We start from the raw sequence: 23670 nt of genomic DNA on the forward strand, positions 1-23670 counted from the left end.
CAGTAAAAGAAAAAAATTAAATTTTAATCTTTTCAATCTTTAAATTTTTCTCTTTTAACAAAGAATTAAAAATCATACAAACAATTTACACATCTCTAGTAAAAGATAATAAAAGCTGTTGCTCACTGAACTTCACACAAAAGAGCTGCAAGGCAGCACAGGGCTGAAGAAACTAGAAAGCAAAAACTCCCCTGACAGGCCAGCAGAACAGTACAAGTCTGCAAACAACCTTTCTATTCTCTCTCCCAACATGAATCTTTCATTAAAGATGCATAAATTCTTTGTAAAATATTCCCTTTCAAATATTTACCAATAAGATCTCAGGCTTTCTAATGTGTGGTTCATAAGTAGTGGATGGTAGTAGTGGATAATAACTTCAAAAAGGAGAAATTCTGAAAGACATTTATGACAAAGCATCAGAAAGGTGTTCAGCCAAGGCATTTGGCAGCACACCTTCTGTGTCAAAAGGTTCTTCCGTTGGAATAAAAACAAGCAAACCTTAAAAAAAAAAAAACTTTCAGAAAAGACAAGGGTCAGAACAAGGTGTAGAAGTGTGGCTGTGTGATTAAATTTCTATATCATCATCACAGTATCGGCCTAAAGCTCTTCAATACTAGAATCCTAGCCACTCCTAATTCCTAACTAGCAGATGTCAGCTGAGTCCATCCTTGCTAACAGCTTAGCTCTACCCCTTCCTTATACAATCAGGGTCTTCAAAACCCAACTGGCAGAGAATACCTTTTCAAGGTCACAGTGGTAGATCACTACGGCTACAATCCCACTAAGGAACTATGCAAGGCACATGTTGTAGGGAAAAGCAGTATCACTATTAGATCAGCTGAAAAGACTGGGGTGGGTGAGGGAAGAGACAGAGACAGGCAAGCTCGCTCCCAGAAGATTAGCTGGTCTAACAGAATGACATTGTTTCCCCTTACAAACTTTTTCCTCCAGGCTAGACACATCTGAATATCTTGATATAAGCCGTAGCTCTCTCCAGACTTCATTTCCCAAATTTGCATGTAGTGTTCTGAACCTTAAGGGCAAATAGAAGAAACTTACCACTGGAAACTAATAACCAAACACAGGACTTCTTGGACAGCACGAGACTGTTAGGTTTGCTTTATTTTTACCTCCATTAATTCATTGTTTAAAAAAAAAAGAAAAAGAAAAAAGAAATCCTGGGTTTGGCATTGTTGCCTCTACAACAATAAGACCATGCTGAATCTGAATCCCAGAGGCAAAATCTGAATCCCAGAGGCAAGTAGGTCTCTTGACAGGCACAGAAAAGGCTCTGAAATCCATGGCTTGCCTATCTGTTTCTATTAGCTAGTTGTTGCCCTAGAACACCTCTCGCCCACCAGTTAAATATTTCTGACCTCAGGAAACCTGACAGTATTAGATACCTGCAGTTGAGCTGAGCAGGCAATAATCTAGCCTTACATAAAAGACAGCAGTAGTACGCTCCAAGACATTACTCATGGAATTTGGTCAGGTTAGACTGAAGTTACTGTTTGCATACACGCAAGTGTTCTGTCCTTCAGACAACTGACACTATTCTGGAGTTTTCTTCTTTCATCAACCCTACATTTAACTGCTCCCTAAAAGAATCCTCTGCTGTTGAACTAGCCAGAGATTTCTTCAGTGCTTCTTTTTGGTCCCGCAAGCTATCAAGCAGCTCTGGTGAAATAATGAGGAAAGACTGCATACATTCTTAAGGGCCTTCTGAAGAGCACATATCTGGAATAACATGACACAGGTACAAGAGACTCATTCCAGCCAAATTTATTAAGGCTCACATAGGAACAAATGTTCTATGACCATCATCTTCTGAACCTTGTCTCCTCTGCGTTCCGACTTCTGTTGCACTTCAGCAGAGAGTCCCATATCAACTATACATGTTTACCCATGTTCTTTTGGAACAGAATTCACCATGTACAATGATTATATTGTAGGCCTTCTCCAGGGAGCTGGAGCTGTTCTGATAAATAGGTCATTCTTCTTAGGAGGGAGTATATTTAAATGCTTTTCTACCCAACGATAAAACTGTTTTAATTAGCACTGCGTGGGAAAACAGCCTTTAAAGCAAAAAAAAAGCAAGAGCAGCATATAGCAAATATGCCCTACCTAAAAAAAAAACAGAAAAAAAAAAATCACAGTAAGTTGTGAATTTAAAATACAGGCAGCTATTTTACAGTCTCTTCTATCCGCACAGACATTCTTAACATGTGCTGAAGCTTCAAAGTAATCTACTTCACACTACCATCATTACAAGCAGACATCGACAGTGTCTTCACGCGGAAACCATTTTGGAGTCGCAAATTCAGTCCCTGGTTGAGGTTTTCAGAACATTTTCCTACAGATGGATCTCAAATATTTGTATCTGTTTGTGAGAAATCTGTATAAAAATGAACAGAAGATCATTCCACAAGTGTTAATTGTTGAAGCTTCCTTTGCATTACCATCCTAAACTTCAGCTTATATTGCATTACCATCCTAAACTTCAGCTTATACACGATTGTTGTGAGCTCCAAATTAAGCACTCTTTTTTTTTGGTGTTCAAGTGTTTCAGAGCAAAAGCACTAGTGGGGGGGGGGGGGGAAGGACCCATCCATTTCCTTTAAGGAATAGCAATCCTTCTAGTTAGAATTTGACATACCCCTTTGGAGTATCTGTTATCTTTCTAACTCCTCAGACTTGGAAAGCGAAGGGAGGAAAATAAGAACAACTTTCAGATACTTAACGCTTCTGAATCCACAAAGTCTCTCAGCTCTGCCCCTTATTTTTAGGATAGGAGGACAGCAGTCTTCACATCCTTTAATAGACAGATGCCATAAAAACATCTACTGCCATGCAACTTTCCATTAACCATGGCAGTTTATCAAGTTTTCAAACATGCCATAACAAAGGCTCCAAAGCTGGAACCATACGGAACAAAAAGAATCCAACAAGGCAGGGAGCTCTAACACAATATTGTAAAAATATGGTCCTACTAACCTCATGACTGGTTCAGATCTGGAAGCAAAAAGCATTTGTGCAATGCTGAACCTCAGCTAACCAAGCCAGTACTGTGTTTTTACCGCACTCCCAGAATTATACACAGGAACCACCTGACCTGACTACACATAACTCAGACTCAGTGCCAGGCACAAGTGCTCTCCTTGTAGAGCCATGCAAACCTCTGGTTTGTGGATAGTTACTTAGCTTCGGAAAAGCACCACATTCACACACAGAACAAGGTCACATCTCCCTGCACCACTCTAGCATTTGGTATCAGCAAAAGCTATATCAGCATTTGCTAATTCCAGTGCTTCTTCTGTTAAGGATATCATACAACCACTGCTTCGTCCAACATTGATACTCACCAATAACTCTTCATTATCCACCCTATTTTCTCTGAAGATAATCCCTTCACCGTTCTCCAAGACACTCTTCGCTCGATGCAAAAACACTGGGCAGTCTCCAAAACGAGCAACTGCTCTTTCTAAACCTGACTGCAAGTAAGGAAGCATTACACAGACGCTGCATGGAGCGGCTGTGGCATCTCCCCAGTTCCCACAGCGAGCAAGGCAGAGTTCCACCGGGGCTGACTCACACCTCACTAAAGGAGACAGGAGAAAGAGCGGAAGGCCAAGAGGCCCCTGCCAGCTCCTCGTTTGCTGAATCTGGGTTGCCATCGCTCTCATCCTTGGCCATAGCTAACAGGCTGGAAAAATAATGAGAAAGCAACAGGGAATGGCCAACACGCAAGCATAAGCAAGGCTTGTAGCACACACACAACAGGCTCCATAAGCCCAAGCGTTTGTGCGCCCCTTCCTGCCAGCCTCTCAATTCTTCTGGTAGCTTGGGAGTAATTCCTGTTCTAACACGCTGAGCTGGAAGGTACCGCAGCCAGCTACCTCCACAGAAGAAAGGAGTTTCCGGCAATCTTGCTGAGAAGCCCCTGAGGCCAGGTTAACAATTTGGTTATGCCCAAACATATTCAGGCTCTGAGAGCAAGACAAAAAATATCCTTTTTTTTGATTGCATTTTATTCACTTTCTTGTCACTCTAAGCAAAAGGGCTCACGAAAGCTTCCTGCTACTACAAAAGAGAGGTCAAACTAGAAGCTTTTGCAACAGCGTGACTATTCCCAGACTGTTATAATTGAAAAAAAACTTCAAACTCAGTGAGGGATCTATTGTAGGGAATGAGAAAGGAGAAAACACATGTTTTTTTTTTTCATTTTGCTTTCACATTTATACCATTGAATTCATTTCTGAACTGAGATTTCAGGGTCCTCCCAGCTCACACGTGTCTCTCTCACTTGGATTTTAGATCAGTTTTCAGACACGAATTTTGGAATATGAAAAAATTTAACAGAGCCCGACAAAAGATAAATGGAAAACACATTAGGCAGCCACAAAAGCCAGCTGCTGTAAGGCAAAGGAGAATGCTTGAGATAATGCAAAGCTCACCCCAGAACCTGGTTTCTGAATCTTTTGAAATTCTTTTTCCCCTCCTCTCTCAACAAACCCAGGAGATCCTGGTGTGTTCTTCATTTGCTTTGTAGGGGAAAAAAGAGAAAGACAGAGATGGGCGTAAGGTCTTGTTTCACGAAGAACAGTGCTAGACGATGTCTCTATCTTTCCCCACGATGGAACCAAAGACTAAATGCAAATCCTGCAAGTATCATTAATTTCACTAATGACACTTCACTGTTCAGGGGCCTCAGGAACGCCATCGGTCTTTTTAATGTTATTTTGTTATTGCCTGGCAAAATTACAAGCAGGACCGGAGATACTGTAAGGACTTGACAACTAATTAAAGCAACATTACACTAATATACTTACAGAAACCATTTCTTCCACCCAAAGAAAGCCTCTAACTGAAATTACAATACCACTCACTTTCCAGTGCAGAGAAGCTGAATTTCTCTTTTTTTTTTTTTTTTTTTTTTAAAACTACACCAGTTGCTTCCTCCCTCCAAGTAAATTAGACAAACAGCATGTACTTGTTACAGCTAAAAACGCTGAGAATAGATGATTATCTAATCGCAACCCTGAGAAAGGATAGTTGGGAAATATGGCAGTTTGCTGGGCCTTTATGTAACATAAAGAACAGACACGGCGTCAAACGTGTTCCTTAAGCAGTACTTCGTTTGGCTGCCATCAACTGAATTTCCGTAAGACAACTCTGGCACCTCAGAGGCAGCTTTACAAGCGAAATGAACACAGTCACACGTTTATTACTAAGAATCCATTCCAGCAGAAAAGTGAAGTTTTTCACTGCACAGCAACAAAGCCCACGTACAAAACCACGCCAGCGAACCGAGTCCCGGCAGCGTTTTCCGGCCACGCCGCCTTGCGCTGTATCCACAAAAGACCCCCGGGCGCGGCACCTCTGGAAACGCGCCGCGAAGACCCACGGCACCAGCTTCCCACGCGTTGCAGACCCGTTTTAGAAACACACCACAGAGGTTTTTTCCTCCGCGTGGGAAAGGCCCTTCGGAAAACCGCCGGCCGCCAGGCACGGTACGCCCGGGCCCTCGCTTCCTACCGTTTCACATCCCCGCTGCCGCCACACACACGAGCCGAAGCCGAGCGCGCCCCCCGCAGCGCCGGCTGCAGCCGCCCACGCGCGACCGCCGCCGCCCCACGCGGCCACCCACCCCCCCCCCGCCCCTTCCCGCACCCAGCCCAGGGGGCGGCTGCCACCATCTTGTCAACCGCCGGCCACCGCTGCCCGCCGGCCACAAAGGGAGGGCAGCGCCGCCGCGGCGAGGCGCTGGGGCAGAGCGGCGGGCAGGGTGGGTGGGGGCGGGCGGGCAGCCGCCGGCGCCCCCTCCGCCAGGCGGTCACGCCGGGCGCGGCCGCCCGCCCCAAGCCTCTTCCCCCTTCCCCGCCGCCGCCCCCAACTCACCTCCAGGCGGAGGGAGGCACCGCAGCCCCGCAGGAACTCGCGGATGTTGCTCAGGCACTCGCCCTCGGTGCGCGGCTCCGGGTACACCTGGAAGACAAGAGGCGGCCGGCTCAGCGCGGCAGGGCTGGGCTGGGCTGGGCTGGACAGGGCAGGGCAGCGGCGCCCCGCAGCCCCGGCCGCTCCGCCCTGCTCCGCGCCCCGCCGCTCCGCTCCGCTCCGCGCCGCCGCCGCCGGCCGGCGCTGCCCTCACCTCCCGCTCCCTCCGCAGGCGGCGGCGCCGAGCGCTCCCTGGGAAGGCGGCTGAACCGGGAAGTAAACACGGAGCACAGGAAATGGCGTGCGTAGGGCAAGGGGATGGGGGGCCGCTCCGCTCCGCGCCGCTGGGCCAGGCGGCCCCGGCCCCGCTGACGGCAAGCGGCGCAGCCTGCCCGGCCCTCTGAGGCACCGGCCCGTCAGACGGGGGCGGAGGGGCCGGGAGGTCGGGTCTGTATGGAAAATCCTAAAAAAAAAGATTTTTAAGATACTAACAACGCCCCGTATGAGCCATTTCGGCTGGGGGCCGGGTGGGGGAGCCCGGGCCCGCCGGGTGCCGGCTCCGCCGCAGCCGCCGGGGAAACTCTGCTGTCAGCGGCCCCGTCGGGGGGCGGCCGAGGGGGCGCCTCGCCCAGCAGTTGTCGCTGGGCAGCGCTGCCGGCCCGCCGCCGCGGGGATCGCATCCTGCCCCGAGCTGGGCTGGAAAAATCTAGCCCTTCTTGTCACGTAAAGGAAAAAGCAGAAGTGGTAAGTGGTTCTTGCCTTCTGTGGTGCTGTTCGTGCGCTGACTGACCTCACTTCACCCTTTAATATCGCTTTTATAAAAGGAGGGGGGGGGGAGCAGAAATTCCCAAAAGAGCTCAATGGAAAAATATCAGTACTCCAGAGTTAATGATCTACCACTTCTAACGTCTACTGTTAATTTATCTTCGCTTATTTCTAGTTTAACAAACTGTTGCAGACTCTCCCTAGCCCTGAAAACAAGTTCACAAAGAGGAAAACCTTGAAAAAAAGCGTTTGGCAATACAGCCATGTACTCTCTGTAGCCTTACTCGTACCGACTTGCAGTTCTATCTTTATCCTAAAACTTAAATGTATAACTTTACCCAGAAAAGCAGCCCCACTGCCTTCAGTGCCAATAGGTTAATTTACCATAACTTAAGTTCTGTGCATGCATAAGCATTACTTCACAATAAGTTCACTTATTTCTATGGAACAGTTTACCAAGCAAAATATTGCTCAAACCAAGAGTAAACAGACCTGCAGCCCTGAACGCGTAGTTCTGTTTGAATGCAAAAGCCTAGCACAAAAGTGCACTGGACGTCATTGGACGTTAAGGTGGCCATGTGTCCTTTGATTACACATTACACCAGGAAGGATCTTTTGTAATACACACGTACGTCAGGACTATATGTGTTCACAACCATAATACACCTCCATAGCACTTGGAAGTTAACACGAGATCGACTCCTTTTAAACGCTGCATCAAGCTGAGACCAAGATACTGCCTTCCCATATGTTTATACAACATCAATGATATTTCTGACTTCTTGATACCATAAAAATAAATAAATACAACAGGATGTTTGGCTGAACCCAATACAATGAAATTTAAAACACAAGTCACTGTCACCTTCTAAACATAAAATTCAGAAGGTAGCAAAGCTGGTCTCACAACTGGACAGGACGAGAGAAAACAGCCAACTCCAGTATCTTTTGCCCACTCCCTCACCATGCCAAACAAGCAGATGAGTTTGAAATGAAGGTCACTGTTTCATGATAGAAGGAATTGGGAGCAGTATCAGCTGAAGGAGTTTCGCTTCCTCAAGCACGCACACACACACACACACACACACCATAAACTCCTCTAATTTTTTGGTACTATGATAAACTACTGTGGTTTAAAAATAACCATTTTACCATATACATATGTAAAAGGAATATCAAAGAAGTCCTGCATGAGTAGATCAGCCTGAAGGGGAATATCAGTAAATTTAGAAAGGATACAAGTGATAACACAACCCTCCTGGAAACATGAACTTCATCCCTTTCGTGCTGGTTTTGCTGGTTTTGCACTGTTTGTTATACTTCTTGATTGCTCTGATTGATTAATTTGCTTCTTACCAATTCTAGTAAAAAATATCAACATTTGCTTTTCATCCCAACATCCACCGTAGAAAGGCTTCTTAAAATCTGTATTAGTATTTCTATGTATATGCTTCTAGTATGTTCCCTCCTCCATATTACTGTCTAGAACTTACACAATAATTATATAGTTACAATTTGTAGTACCTTTTTTCTTAAACTGTGTGCAGAGTGACTTTCTTTAATCAGCTTTATAGGTCATACTTCCTCATCCCTTTATTGCACCCACCATTTTTTTCTTGGCTACTGCTTCTACTTTATCAAGGCCTCTTTTCACACTGAGAAACCTTAAAACTACTTATAGTCCCCAAACAAAATAACCTCTAACAAGAAATCACGGTAAATCTAGAAATCTATCTTAAAAGAAACAAACTTGTCTCATAACATAATCAGGTAAATAACTTCAACAGTCCTTATTCCCAAAGTCCCTAACAAGTTAAGCACAGAATTCTGTGCTTAATTGTAGAGACCCAGATACACCCAGAAATACTGTCTCATAAAAGACTGTACAGTACCTGGAAAGAGGCCAAAAGAAAAAAAAAAAAAAAAAGCTAAGTAGGGACACCTGATTAGAGGAGGAAAAAAAACTTCCAGTTAAAGATTAAAGAAACAACAACCAGAAAACCCTAACCTTGCAAAGAGTCCCCTTTCAAATCTGGAAGTTTAAAACACACGCCAAATACATGTCAGGCAAATCTCAGCCCTACCAAAACTCTGATGCATCTTTCCAGTCAAAAATCATCTTCCCTCAACAAAATAAAATAAGGTTCAACAAATCTTTTAAAATGTATTTTTTTCTCTCACAAAATAGGGGAGTAAATTTCAGCAGTAAAACAGGCCTCTATCAGAGCGATGACACAAACAGGCTACGTTTTCTCAGCTCTGTGGGTACAGTGGCATTTTATCCAACAGGAGATAGAGGCGTATGGGTAATGAATCTAAAAATATTTGTGTATCCTGCTGGAAATTTAAAGAAAAGTATAACGAACACATAAGAGAAGCAAATCCACCAAGTTATTTACCTGGGAAATCTTAATATGATTCTAGCAATCATCTACTTAGAAACATAGTGAGCTGGGTAATAAACAGAACCTGAGACAGAATCTCAAACTTAGTAAGTGGAACAAGCCATCGTTAAAGTCACACCTACGGTATTAGACATCCTTTACATAAAGTTATATGAAACTTAGAACACCTACCGCTCATAGGTAACATTTCGAGCCTCACAGACTGTTCAAAAGGTAACAGAATATAAACGCAAGCAGACCACAAGCAGGTCTTGGTCTGCCTGAATAATGGCAAATACGTTTTTCATTACACTTACTGATTTTCTAAAAGAGAAGATAAACAAAAGTAGTAAAGTAGGGCCATAATCCAAAATGACTTAATAAAAAGTAGACTGTATGCACATAAAGCCAATGAAAAAAAGAGGTTAAATATTTTCCTCCTCACTGCTTGTTTCATCCTCCTGCTAGCTTAGGCCAGCACTGTTAGTTCATTAATAAGGGCTGTCTTCTTATTACATGTCTATATGACTCGTAAAACAAAGAGGCCTCAGTATCCAACTGGAACCTCTGTGTGCTACAGTAATACAAATAAAAAAGAATAATAGTAATTAGAAAAGACAGGAATTCCAGAGGGACCTGACAGATTCTTAATTAGGGATTGGGGCTCCGCAGTGGAATTCAGAGAGACAAGTGGAAGGTAATGCACTGAGCAGCAACAGTTTAAACCACTAAGAGGACAGGCTCTGATTAAGATTTAATCTCTCAGGGAGTACTTCTAGAAATTATGGATAGTTCACGAGGACATTTCTGTGATGCACTGCAACTATTACGAAGTAGAGTATATTTTCTGCCATCGAAAAGAGATGGAGAATAATGTAGGAAGCAAATAGATGGAGCCTAGCTAAATATTGCATCCATTTTGATCCGTTTAAATCTATGATTTAATCAGCAACAACACATACATAAAAAGGGCACTTCAGAGACAGAAAGCATCAAAAAAGGTATGACACTGGCTTTCTTAGAAAAAATGAAACAGGCTTCCATTATTGCATTTGGACAGGGAAAGCGTACAAAAAAAGAAAAGGAATGTGTAAAACAATACATACATTTAAAGGAGAAAAAGACAATCCTTACAAAAGATTGTAATGAATAAACACCAGAAATTAATACAAAGTAGAAGACTCACTTCTTCAGCTGTAACTGAAAAACGAGCTGTTTGCTCATATTTATCTGATGAACAAGTTGACAAGATGGGTGAAAAGTGAGAGATGTATGAGATTTTTGAAATATAAAAAGGGATCTACCATGAAGGCAATAGGAAGAGATTGAATAATAGCAGGGTTACTACATATAACTTTAAAAAAATCAATCATGTATCTAGAATGACATATAATATGTATAATATGGTTTATTGTGTAAGACGACCATCTCCATTACAAGAAGGCGGTGACTAACGGTAACAGGTGACTACAAATCAGTAGATATGTGCAGGAGGCACTTAAACATGTTTTGTTCAAGAGTACAGCTGCCTGATTCTGACCAGTTCAAAGACTCAGCCTTCAAGCAGGCATGCTGGGGGCGAAAATCCTGTAAAGAGGCAACACTGCACTTTAAAGAGCCTTACAGAAGAATGACAGCATGAAGGAATGTGTTGCAGGGACAGGGTGGACTAATGTACTGTCCATCTATCACAATGTTCCTGATCATTTCTCTCGTATAGTGCTGGTTCTGCCTGTAGTCTTTCACACCATATTTGTCTCACAACAGGAAAATGTTTTCTCCACATTTTAAAACATCTTGTCCACACAGAGTATTACCGTAATCTAATCGGTAAAAATACTATAAATGAATGATATGGCAAAGCTATAGAGACAGTCCTGTTTATCATATTCCTCACTACAGCGGCCACGTTTTGATTCCACAGCATCCCGTCCCTCTGAACGTCCAAAGCAGAACAGCATCAAGGGCAACAGATTTTCTGGTGGAACCCAGTGGTATGGAACATGGCGGGGGTGAACCAGTCTCTACCACAGATGGTACAGACCAGGGTTTATCACCAGAGTTCGCGTTCAGGCTATGGATGAAATAAACACTCTCAGCAGCAGAAAAGCAGGAATTCTCTCACTAACTCAGGCTGTAAAGAAGCAGGTGGTTCACCATCCAGTAACTAACACAGCCTCTCTCACTACCACTTCTCCTGGTTGTATTCGCCTTCCGCTTGCTCCATTACCTGTGCTTAGCAGTGCCCATCCCTTGGAACAGACACACCAGCACTGATCTCCTGCTCCATCTTCATTCCCATAGCACTTGTCCTCACAAATTTTATCAGGCAGAGATGTAAAAGAAAGAGTGGCATGAAACTGGCATCATCTACAGCCATAGAGGAGGGCATAAAATGTGTTTCTCTGTGAAATTCAAAAAAGAATGAGACATGTAGAGGGACATTCATCATGTCTATTGCTAGGCATCTATCTTAGGTGCAGAGCTCCCTAGGTGATTAATGAACAGAGACAGGCTCAAATGACTATATGGAGCGCTGAGCTCCTCCCAAGGACAGCAGAGCAGTAAAAACAAAAGTTACAGCTGCCTTTTGGAGGGTTGTGTCTTTCATGTCTATAAAGGAGGAGCATTCTGCACTTGAGCCCAAACACTTCATGGCTTGTACCTCTTTCTGATAACATTAGCAGGATTTCTATAATTTAACTAAAAACACAGATCAGGATTCTTAGTAAGATGCAGTTTTGTTTTAAAATAAAGCCTATAGAGAGAGCACCAGATCATACAATGATACCATCTCTGCAGTACTGTCACTCTTTAGTATTGACTTCTCCCAGCCTATAAAACCTGCTACCCAAAACTTTTCAGTTGTAACACACGCAGAAATTAGTGTGCTACACACCTGTATTTCGGCATGAGGAAGCTGTGAAAACCCAGCATCAGGCACAGTCAGTGTAGAAGATAAGAGCTAGATCCAGGAAGAGACTTCAGCTCTTGGAATTCTGTCAAGCACACGAGACTTGGTCTAGGTGCCCTGCCTCTCCGTAGCACAGAAAAGGGAAGGTAGGTGCCTTAAAACAAGACATAAAATTCTCATAGTCCAAGAAGGGTACCCCTTGCTTGAAGCTAACCAAGAGTTAACACAGAAAAAGGCATGAGCAGGAGTGCATCTGTGTTCTTGACACTATCTTGGACTTTTAACAGAGAGTCTCCATCTGATTATTGTCCCAAACGCCAGCCATATCCTAGACTAAGGAGTACCCTTTGAGTGTCCTCTCAAAGAACTCAGCAAGGTATCCTCTCTAAGAAGTGGCAGATGCCCAGTTTTTATAAAATACCTCAGCATAGGGGTTTCCAAGCCTCCTGCCCTTGGACACCGCTATCAGTGGCAGCAGCAGCTCTATATAGATCTATAGATCCCACTGCCTCGTTCCATAGCCTTAAGCAGGGCTAACCTCACATGTGAATCTCTTCTGCTGCACATCTCGTATCACCCCACCATTCACTGTGCCCCATCCTTCCATCTGCCCAGCCTCAGGTCACACAACACCAACTTTGCAGCCAGCAACTCCAGCCCCAAATTCCAATCTGTCATTTAGCCCTGCTCTTCTACCAGATAACCTTATCTCGTGTATCAGGAACCCAGCACCCTTCCTTTACTTGCCAACGGGCCACACCATCTTATCAGCCACATTTCCCTGCTCCTTTGACTTCTTCCACCCTGTTACAGCATCTGGAACCAGGAGCGCTTTGGCTCACTGAAGACCTCCCTAATGCTTTTAAGTTCTTCTGCACATGCCCAGAAAAGCCCACCTGACCAATTTAGGTATCATTACTAGCAACCTGCATTCAAATACTGATGCTCTGCTTTAGCCGCTTCAGTCCTTTTTTAGAAGTAGCCCTCAAAAACTAATTTAAGCTAACACTGCTAAGTTTGGGAAGGAAATTTACACTTCTCTTAATATTTCAACCAGCTCCATAATAGCACTGATAAACTGGTTCTTTGAGTCTCATACAAAAACTTGAGCCATTTTTTGTTTTATTCTCCCCTGTAAAAATGATCCTGTAGGACTGATACAGCTGTTTGAACTCATGCTTTCAGATCTGCCCGTGTATTAAACAACGCTCAGGAAAACAGTCTGTACTTTGCACTGAAAGTGCCGTACTTTTGCTACTTCCCTTGGACCCTGATCAAATTCCCATCAAAGTCTGTAAACTGACTCCCAAGAGCTGTGTATTTGATCACACCCAAAGATACACACCTAGTAGATTAAGGGTGTCATGACATTCTAGATAATGATAATTTTGTTTTCATTAGTTTCCCTTCTATTTTTGTATTTCACACAAAAACTGCATAAAGACAATGTTAAGAAACTGTATTAAGAGAATGCCAAGCACTTAAAATTCTGCAAAATGGAAAGTTGCCTATGCAACTGTAATCGTCATCTTCTTGTAGGCCCACCCTGTGAACTGAACAAGGCAGCAGTCCTATTGAAATACTACCATGTGAGTATGCATGTTTAGAGTATTTTACATAAATACATAGGAGGGTCAAGTTTCAGTTGCATGAGCAACCTTTCTTCTAACATTTCCTAAATTCTGAGAGCTAATATTCCGAAATCCCATGTTTTTGCTGACTTGCTTGCTTGTTAAAGAAAAAGATGAAATCAGTTAACGTGCCACTGTCACAAACTCCATGCAATATTATCAGACTCACACTGCTGAGCTTGGTGAATTGCTACTCCAGGTGTGAGATTCAGGTTGGAGAGGACCTATCTGAACAGGTATTTTGGGAACCCCATTCCCTACCATTCCTCTGTGAAGGGAGGTTGGCAAGTAGGGATTTTGCACTCCTTCCCATGCAATCCTACGGCATTTCCTGTGCAATGCATAGTGTCACTGTGTTGATGTAGCGTGAGCCTGGGCTCCAGGAGTCCAATCATTCAGGGTTTGTTTACACTGGAAGAGCTCTGCTGCTACAGCTATGCTGGCAAGGCTCCTCAGTGTGGATGTAACATATGCCAGAGAGGGAATTCCTCTGCCAGTCTAACTGTACCGCTTCCCCAAATGACATTAACGAAGCCAACAAAAGCACTTTTCCATCAGCACAGCTGCATCAGTGAGGAGAAGGGTTGGGGGGGGGTGATTTTACTACTTTTTCCCTTTGCATGTGTGAACATATCCCATTGGACTACCACAGCACTACAGTGGAGACCGTATTATGGGCAAGCTGCCAAGATTTTTCCTATGGAACTCCTTGCAGAGAAGGAAAACAGAGTCTCCGTACCTTACACCTGAACTGAGGCTTCATAGGACAAGAGGGGACTCTGCCCACCGAATATCCAAGGTCTGCAGTAAGGAACGGAGCTACAAGAACTTCTCACAGAAGTGGCCAACCAGCTCACCTCAACTTTGCCGTGCCAGTCAGGGGCGATTGTTGCAAACACTTTATACTAAGAGATATGGAGAGAATCTAGCATTGCTCTACTGAGCAAAATCATGAAGAGTTCAGGAGTGTCACACGGGCTAAGGATCAGGGAGTAAAGCTCAGCCAGCCAAGCTAAAGTCCAGTCAGCGTGCACAACTGACACAGTGTCCATGTTGCCAGCTGTAATATTTTTGCAAGCCCTGTGGTGTTTGCTATTTTTTAAGGCTTCTTCTCTTCAAATCACAGACATTGGATAACAGTAAATTAAAACTGTAACTTAAGAAATATATGTATTGAATTCCCTTCGGAATTCAAAGCCAGATTTTAAATACATGTATGTATATATATGTATAAATGCACACACATATATAGAGATATAATTTGTAAACTTCAATTTCAAAGCCAGACTTACAGGTTTTTTCTAAGGCTTGAATTACAATCTTAAGCATTTCCAGTTGAATAATGTGGTGTGCTCCACTGCTAGCATGCTTTGGTAACCAGAGGGAGACCGCTGATGCCAACCCCCACGCTCTTGCCTTTCTTCACACAGACGCAGTGTGCTGAGGACGGTCTGAGTTAACAGCAGAGCTGCTGGAGCCTTAAGGAATTGCCTTTTCTGCTGTCCCTATTACACGCTGATGTAAAAAGAACATATCTAGCAACTGTGGAAAGGGCATTAAACAGTGCGAGACCAGCAAAACTACAATCTCTTTCTGTATGTTTCTCACAAAAAGTTTCATCATCAATAATTTTACTGAGTACCCCCTCCTCTCTGGGTCTGGCATATCCTTATTTAACTCCATGTAGACCCTTCTGCATTAACGGGGTCTGAGTTTCAAGGACGAAGAGAGACCAAACCCAGATACAAGTCCTCTGCTTCCTTGGCATACATACTGTATTTCTCTAGGTAAATCAGTCACCCAGAATTACGGAGCCAGTGAGTAAATGGAAAAGGCAACGTTATTCTCCTTCTGTGTATCTGCTGTTCTCCTGTACCCACAAGGTGAAAGGATTAATGGGGTAAGTAACAACTCCTTAACAGGCCCAATGATCCCTTGAAGTAGCCAACAATAACACTGATGAGAATAAAATCTAATCTGGGAAGACACATGCTAAACAACTTTGCTCTGGCTAACTTTCCAAGAGTGCTCTGCTAGCCCTCCGAGTACCTCCACCCGGGAACGACAGGATTTGCGCACACTAGGGCTCCCTGAGCAGCCACGGCAGGCACAGCTGCCCAGCGCGGATTACTCTTCCCAGAGCACAGATAATCTCCTTGGGAGCCTGTATGCAAGGACTATTGCCGGGGTGGGGGGGGAGTGGGGAGAGCATACGGGCATTAAAATGCAGATTTTGCTTCCTGTCTCCCAGGTCTAGTCCTGTGATGACCTTCTGCTACTGCTGTAATACCGGCTTCTGCAATACCTTCTCTATGGATTTCAACGAGCGAAGGCAGGACAGCCTTTCCATTTAAGCAGGCATACCCCAATAGCCTCGCCAGGATCACAGGGGCAAAGCTATTCCACCAGAAGCACTTCCCAAATTCAGATTGCTCAGATGCCACTTGCTCCTGGCAATGCTACCTGACGGGTGACTCTTGCACTGGTGGGATGCTCACCACAGTTTCTGAATTCTGCCTGTGCTCCACGGTCCCCTCACAGCTAATGTTGCACTCTCTGCAAAGGTAATAGGCGATACAAATCACTGCTTGTTATTATTTCTGACTCCCAAATACCTTCTCTTCCTTCTTTCTCTGCAAAGCTTGAAACACCGCATTCAGGTCACAGCCTCGTCAATAAGACAGAAGCATTTGGCCCCAATATGGCAATGTGAAATCAGGGACAAGTGAACATAATTCCTACTCTGTCAACGCAACGAGTGTTCATACCTATGGTGAGCACAGAGGTAGAGACAGCTGTCACACCTAACAGCTTGAACCCTCCTTTTGGGGAATACGACTCTTTTTAAGTGTTTGTGCTCGTATACAGCAACTCATTTGCTTTGTGAGTCAGGAACAGTTAATTTCTCCCTAAATTAAAATTCAGAACGTCTCTTTTGGCCAAAGACTTCAGTCCTTTAAAAGAGGAGGAGGATATTAACAGATAAGGTATCCTTAAAAATATACTAATCTTTGCTCCCATCAGTCCTGATGCTATATCTTTAACCAGCCAAATCAACATCAACTTTGCTGCCCAGTCCTCCAGGCAGAGAACAGCTTTGCTACAACTGCATGTTCCCCCTTGAGTCTTAGCCAGCAGGAGAGTTTTATTTATTTTTCCTTAGGCCAGACTCGCGCCGTTCCTCTCACGCATTCGTGATGCAGGAACAGCCAAAGGAAACGGCTGTGTTTTGGATCAGCCTCCCACGTGCAGTAGAGTAGCTTCTGGGTTGTTTAATCTGACACTCGGCGCAACAGTTGAGGATGGTCTGTTCTGCAGAGGACAGCCACGGCGTGCTGGGCTCCAGCCACACGTCCGGCACGCTTCCTCATCAGATGGCTTCAAAGAGCGAAACCAGCTGCTCTCACCCCCTTACCCAAGGGGACGGGGAGCACACGGTGCCGAGCGGCTGGGCAGAGGCTGGATTCCTTCCCTCCCCGCAGTGCGTTTTCCTAAGCATGACTCTTAACTGAACAGAGCTGTCCTCAAAATAGTGCTTTTGCTAGAACGACTGACCAAAAATGAAAGTACAACAGAACTTAATAGGGCGCGAAGTCTAATACGACAAGGAGAATTCCTGCTCCAGTTTTAATCTCTATTTACAATGTCAAAAGTGGGTCAAACTGGTCTGTGATGGAGGAATTTATTTAGAAAAATGATCTCTGCAATGAAAAGCATCTAAGAAGTGAACAACTGCACTGCAATACTTGCGCAGTGATCCTCTCTCTCCCTTAGCATCAAGGTAAATCAACTTCACAGTGCAGGGCTGAAACACTGTAACTTGAAATCAGAGCCTTTCATTCAAACAACTTTTAGTGCAATTCCCTTTCCTACAGAATAGATCCACTGACCAGTGCATTTCAGTACAAATCGCTGCGCTTTAAAACACTGACACAGAGCTGGTTTCGGTTCAGGGTTTTGTTTTGGGGTTGGGGGAGTGCATTGCTTGTTGCCCCCCCCCCTTTTTTTTAAAATACTAACTGTTCTTCCTTTTGTTCCCTTCCCATGTTCAGGATAAAGTTACTTAGCAGTGCCCTCACACTGCCTAACCCAACTATTTTGTTTTACCATGTCATCTTCTCTCTTGAAATGTGAGGGAATCACAATGATAGCAAAGGGGAGCCAAAAAAATGAGAGAAAATCTGTATTAACATTACTTTCCAAATTGTTTTCATTCACAGTTCTTGGAATCTGGTGAATTTAACACCTGTCTTTTGTTGTTGTTCAAGATAGAATGTAATATAAAAAATTTAGCCAAAACTTCCTGACAATTTGGGTGTTATTTTGCACAAAGATGGTATACAAATACACAGCAAACTAAACGAAGAACACACTAACCAGCCTTGAAATCCACTCATTTATCTACTTAAGAAAAATCTGTTCTTTGACCTTCAAGTGCTTTATTCCCTTTATGCTCGGACAACCTTTATTTATTAAAATTATTCTACCTCAGGGTGCCCAGAGGATTTAGAAGGACAAAACGCCTAAAAAATGTATTATTACATTACTGTGCATCCAGAATCGTCTTTCTAAACAGTTCTTAAAAAGAAAGAAATTTATAGCATTTTCTACAAAGCATTTTTGAGAAAATGTTAATAAGCTTTCTTTCTTATTTATAACTTGTATTATTTATATCCTATTTGATTTTAGTTGCTACAGTGTATTTACAGGAAAATGAGCTCTGTGAGTCTTCAAAGAGTTAGCCTGCTCATGTCAGATATTTATAGAAAGTTATGATCCTAAATGATTTTTAGAACTGAAGCAGCCTCGATCTGTGGACCAAACTTTGCATTGTTTAGACTTCAAAAATGTCCGGTTTGAACTGCAGGCTTTCACGATGAATAAGGAATAAAGGACTTTATTTAAAATGCACCCAGTACAAAAAAATAAAAAATAAATAAATGAAGAGTAATAGCAAAAATGGCATTGAAAAATAACAGGAAAACAAGGAGGGATGTAAATTTTGTGTGGTTTTATTAGCAAAACAACAAAAAAGGAAGGTATTATAGAAAATAGCTTAGTCTTATCTTTCTTTCAGTCTCTCACCTATCGCTTTGAGGCACATGTTCTGGATCTACACAAAGAGAATCTTTACAGAGGGGAAAAGTTGTTCATGAGTCCCTTGGATGTGTCTGAGAATTAGAAAGGGCAGCGTGAAAGGCACACTAAAACAAATACCGTTCTCCTCACAGAAATAAACAAACAGCCCTACAAAAAAGCATGATTCCCCCCCCACACACCCCAATTTAACTAAACCAGAGCCTGAGGGGAACAGGACTGTGGACTAATGTAGGTTGGCCGAGGCCGCGGGCAGTCCCTGGGTGCGACGCCCTGGCCCAAGCGGGGCTAGCTCCGGGAAGCTCGGAGGCCACGAAGCTCCAGCTTTCCTCCCACTGCTCGGCTGAAGCAAGTCACCTTCCCGCCCTGGCGGCCACCTCAGCCCACATGCAAACCCCTTCCTCTCTGCACCACCAGGTCCATTAAGGCATGGACAGACAGACCCCACTGAGCCCCCAGCGCAGACCCACTGACAGCTCCTTGCACACCATACCAGGAGTAAGGTAGGCTGGGGGCAACCATGTCCCTGCACAAACCCTGTGGGCTCGCGTCAGGGAGCGACCCCTACCTGAACATCAAAGACATCAGTCACCCTGATGTTTAAAAAAAAAGTGAAATGTACATTAACAAACTCATTTACATTAACAAAGCCATATATATACCATACTCAGGCATGCACACTGAGTTGGAAAACACTATTCTAACACTATTCGGTTCACTTATTTCCATCAGGCTCTCTTTAATTATTTTGTCATACAGTTACATCCTGTCTCCCAAGTTGAGTTTGGGCTCCCATTTCACTAGGCTTGGCATCTGCACGCAGGGAAATACTTTTTCTGCCCCAAAGTTTGGAGTCCAAAGCACTTTCGAGACTTACTCGAGGCTGCGCACACAGAGGACTGGTAAGATGTTGTGCTGAGACTTAACTGTGTGAAGACTTGGTGCTAACCAGACGAGAGCGAGCCTGGGGGAAAGGGAGCCGCGAGAGACCCTGCCTTTGCAGCTGGGGACTCCTGCTCACGTAGGTAGCCGGGATGGCTGAGCCTGCAGCCCCACGTCCTCCCTGCTGCCAGATGTGTCACCCCGGGCAGCCGAAAAAGACATTTCACCTGCTCCGGAGCTGCAGTGTGCAGGGTACTGAATGAAACGGAGAGCAGTTTGCACCTTCCCTACCCGAGCTGTGAGCGCCCCAGGAGCAAACACATGCCTCTTCCAGCTCTCTTATACAAATAGCAACTCCTGGGCAGAGCAGTGAGCAGGGGACAGCAGCGGCTTTGGGCGTCCCAGCTGGCTCCACCTGTCACCATGCTGGAGCCCGAGTCACCTACGCTCACACCACGGCCGATACGTCGTGTCCGCTCCTATCGCTTGGATCCATCGACAACACCCTGAGCTCCCCAGTGGTTTCTCTATCCCTGTATTGTCTCCAAGTTAGCTTGCAAATTTTGGGGGGCAGGAACGGCCTACTCAACCCAGGGTAGCAGGACCCCCATCCTAGGCCAGGATCTCTGGGCCACAGTACACCACAACACAAGAACCACTTCAGCATGTAGCAAATTCAAGAACTAAAGGGAGATAACCAAAGCCAGTGCCGTGTCCAATGCCCTATTTAGCTCAACGTACCAGTTTTCAACTTTGTGGGTCAGCGGGCTACTTTTAAAAGAGCCACCAAAGGTAATGAAAACCTACTGTCAGCAGGCTTAAATGTCTGTAGTGGCAAGGTCTGCAAGCTGAAAAAGTTCAAAAATGCAGTATTATTTTCAGGCAAGGAATTTTCCTGTCAACGTAGCAGATGACCTTCATTTATCTTCTCTTCACTACCTTGCGTGGTTCAAAAGGAAAGTTTTGCCACTACACATAGTTCAAGCGCATATGTTACAGAAAAAAAAAATATATATATAACCATAATGTATATTACATTGTTGAACGCTTCCTCCAGCATGCAGAATGAAACACTGGGACACTGAGCCCAGGTGAGACAACTGCATCATTCCAAATCTCAAGGTACAGTATCCAAAAATCACAATTCACTACATCTGAACTACAAAAAAAAAGAATTATGTATGCATACACAATACATGAAAGTTACCTGACGCACTATATTTGTTCAAACACAACACAGAATAAAACTGTGTGTGGGTTTTTTGGTTTTTTTTTTCCCCCAAATCTCAAAAAGATGAGATTTCTCCACAGGCTACAAAGCACTAAAAAGACCTAAAACAATTCCGAAACAGCCCACACCAAAACTAAGCGTAGCATCACAAAACCTCCTTCAAACGTTGAAAGGGATGAGCTGAATCACAGCCCCAAGCGAGGTGAGACACTGACTATACCAGCAGTTGGGGAGATAAGTTTTCAGCCGGCTTTACAGCATGGCAGAAAAGGTCCAAATCTCAAAAACGCACGTTCAAATTGAAGAGTGAGGACTATATACTGAAGTTGTTGGGTTTTTTTTTTTTTGCTTTTTAGGGTTTTTTGGTTTTGTTTGGGGTTTTTTTTGTTTGCTTTTTTTTTGCTTTTCTTTCTCTCCGTGTGAAACACTTGCAACTCCGCGGCTCTCAAGGGAAGGAAGCCCTTTCCGGGGAGGCTGTGTGCACCCCTAGCTGCCCCTCTCCCTCGGCTCTACCCGGCACCGCCGCGGGCACCGGGGCTGCGCGCGGGGCAGCGGCGCAGCGCGGCCGCCCGGGGCTGAGCCTTCCTCGCCCTCCTCCTCCTCCTCCTGCCCGCCAGGACTTTGTCCTGAGCCGCCGCCGCCCCGACGCGGTACCCCGCGGCCCGGCAGGTCTCCCGGCGAGGGGAGAGACCGAGGCCGGGGCCGGGGCCGGGGCGGGCGCGGCCGCACAAAGGGCGTCGCGGGGGCGAGCGAGCGAGCGGGCGGACGGGGGGCACTTACTTTCTCGATGGTGCCGGGGAGCAGGCGGTCCAGCAGCCTGCACAGCACCACGCCGTCTTTCAGAGACGACTGCAAAAATCCCTCCGGGTCCGAGATGGTCTTTTTGGGCGACTCCAGCACGCCCAGGGTGATCAGCCACGTAACGGTCTGCTCCGCGGAATTCATGGCCGCGGCCAGGAGGAGCCCGGCTCCGGCGAGCAGCGGAGGGCGAGGCGGAGGCAGCGCACCGGCGAGGACACCCCTTTTTTATTATTAAATCTTTTTTTTTTTTTTGGATGCGTTCCCCCCCCCTCTCACCCCCAACCTCTTTTTTTTTTTTTTTTCGGGCCGGGGCTTCAGGCGGAGGCCGCGGCGGCCGGCGCTGCCCCCGCCTCCCCCATGTGAATGCAGATGACGACGCCCCTCGCCCGGCCCGGCCCCACCGCCGCCGCCAGACGCCCGCCAAGCCGCAGTGCCGCCCCCCGCCGCCGCCCCATGACATCACCGGCGGCGGCGGAGGCGGCGGCGGGGGGCGGCGCGCCGGGGGCGGGGGCGGCAGGCAGGCAGGCAGGCAGGCAGGGGGGCGCGGGCCGGGCTCCGCCGCCGCCCCGGCCCCAGCTCCGGCCCCGGCCCCCGGGGGGCGGTCGGCGCTGCCCCCTAGCGGGGGGCGCCCCGCGCCGCCGCCGCTGTTGCCGCGCCCGAGCGGGGCCCGGTGTGGGCAGCCCGTTAGAAGGAGGGGAAAAGTCACCGGCTCCCCCTTGTCGGGCGAACGGTCCAGACAAAAAGAGCAAAAAAAAAAAAAAAAAAGCGGTTTTCATCATAGGCCGAGGGCGAGCGTTTTGGTAAAATCTCCTTCTAGGAACGCTTGGCAGCGTCTCCTTGGCCCGGCCGGTCCCGTTTGCACATCCTTCGCCTCTGCTTGCAGTTTGCACGAGCGGCGACGCCAGTTAGGAGGAGGGCGCGCGGCGGCTGAAGCGCTGGCTCGCCGCGCCGCGCTCCTTTCCAGCCATCATGTCTGCGGCTTGCCATATGTTTCACCGGTTCACTCTCGGCGAGTTTCCACAATCCTAATTTATGGCAGCGCTTGAGAAGCCAACGTAAAGACTTAGAAATATCGGGAAGGTTAATCTGAGAGAACTGGCTAAAGTATCTGTGTCCTTTCTGGTTTTACTCCAGAGAAACCCGTTCCTTAAGACTTTGCTCAGATGAGATCCTATTTGAAACGGGCGTTTTAGTATGTTCAGATCAGCCGTGCGCTGCCCAGGGGAGGCAGAGCCTCCCTGCCGCCATGAGCATCGCCGCGGTGGCACGTGCGCGGCGAGACGTGATGCAGCAGCAGCAGCCGGGCTCCCGCTTCCCCCTGCTCGGGGTGCATCCGCATCCGACCCACTCGAGGTGCAGAACAATGCTAGATAGTATATTTTCAATACACAACTGTTTCCTCTCTCGTATGCAAGGTATTACCAGCTGTTATATACTGCTGCAGGTTGTTTCCAACTTGGCTTTTATGCGGACCAGGAAGTAGCTGTACTGGCTTGGGGGGAGCTCTCCTGGTTCCCTATCCCGTCTCTGACTGTGCGCCGGCTCTAGCTGCTTCTCCAAAAGACATAGGTGCCTTTGGATTTGAAAAGAGATGATCTGACTCCAACATTAAATCTCCTAATCCATAATATCAGCAGCTTTCCTTAAACTTTGACACATAAGGTGTAATAGCGCTTCCAAAAGTTGATAGCATTAATCATTTGAAACTTTTGCTTTCCTGGTTGCCCCTTCACTATACATTTTGAGCAAAAGCTTCCTAGCAGAGAGTTGTTCGGCTACCAGTAAAAGGACAGCAACAACACAGCTATTCGTTGCAGTCCCTTGAGCGGTGTGGATGGCCTAACTGGAACTCTTCAAACTTGCCAACGGCAGAGGAAGAGTTCTCAAATCTTCAGAGGAAAAAACTGCCCAAAAGATTTTAGGAGTATGCCCAAGTCTTCCTGGATTCCTTTCTTCTCAACCTTTCCCTGACAACGTATCTAATGCAAACCATCCATACTCTTTGCACTGCTGGCTTGTTTTGTCTCCTGC

General features: G+C 45.8%; 1 protein-coding gene and 1 long non-coding RNA gene across 11 annotated transcripts in view; one reads left to right on the forward strand and one right to left on the reverse strand.

The window, feature by feature from the left end:
• The window catches only part of ARHGEF7 (Rho guanine nucleotide exchange factor 7), a 132562-nt gene extending 110488 nt beyond the window's left edge, over positions 1-22074 (reverse strand). For 2 of the 8 annotated variants that reach the window (XM_068927231.1, XM_068927218.1), the window contains exons 1-3: positions 21619-21996; positions 5899-5985; positions 4455-4541 (exon numbers count right to left, since the gene is read on the reverse strand). In XM_068927231.1, the coding sequence (XP_068783332.1) occupies positions 4455-4541; positions 5899-5985; positions 21619-21783 (339 nt within the window). In that variant the 5' untranslated portion in view covers positions 21784-21996. Of the gene's footprint in view, positions 1-2260; positions 2282-4454; positions 4542-5898; positions 5986-6148; positions 6387-21618 lie in introns of those variants that run through there. The other 6 variants (XM_068927242.1, XM_068927224.1, XM_068927274.1 and 3 more) reach the window with 6 other exon arrangements.
• Positions 6450-17950, forward strand: LOC138064482 (uncharacterized). Of its 3 annotated transcripts, XR_011137737.1 has the most exons (6): positions 6450-6678; positions 13537-13586; positions 14281-14427; positions 15059-15223; positions 15416-15528; positions 15880-17950. It is a non-coding gene; the product is annotated as an uncharacterized lncRNA (long non-coding RNA). The 3 variants fall into 3 exon arrangements; XR_011137736.1 differs by lacking the exons at positions 14281-14427; positions 15059-15223 and having other exon boundaries at positions 15880-17946; XR_011137735.1 differs by lacking the exons at positions 13537-13586; positions 14281-14427; positions 15059-15223 and having other exon boundaries at positions 15880-17945.
• Positions 22075-23670: the final 1596 nt, after the last annotated feature.

Source organism: Struthio camelus, chromosome 1 (genome assembly GCF_040807025.1).
Source record: "Struthio camelus isolate bStrCam1 chromosome 1, bStrCam1.hap1, whole genome shotgun sequence".
Taxonomy (NCBI): Eukaryota; Metazoa; Chordata; class Aves; order Struthioniformes; family Struthionidae; genus Struthio; species Struthio camelus.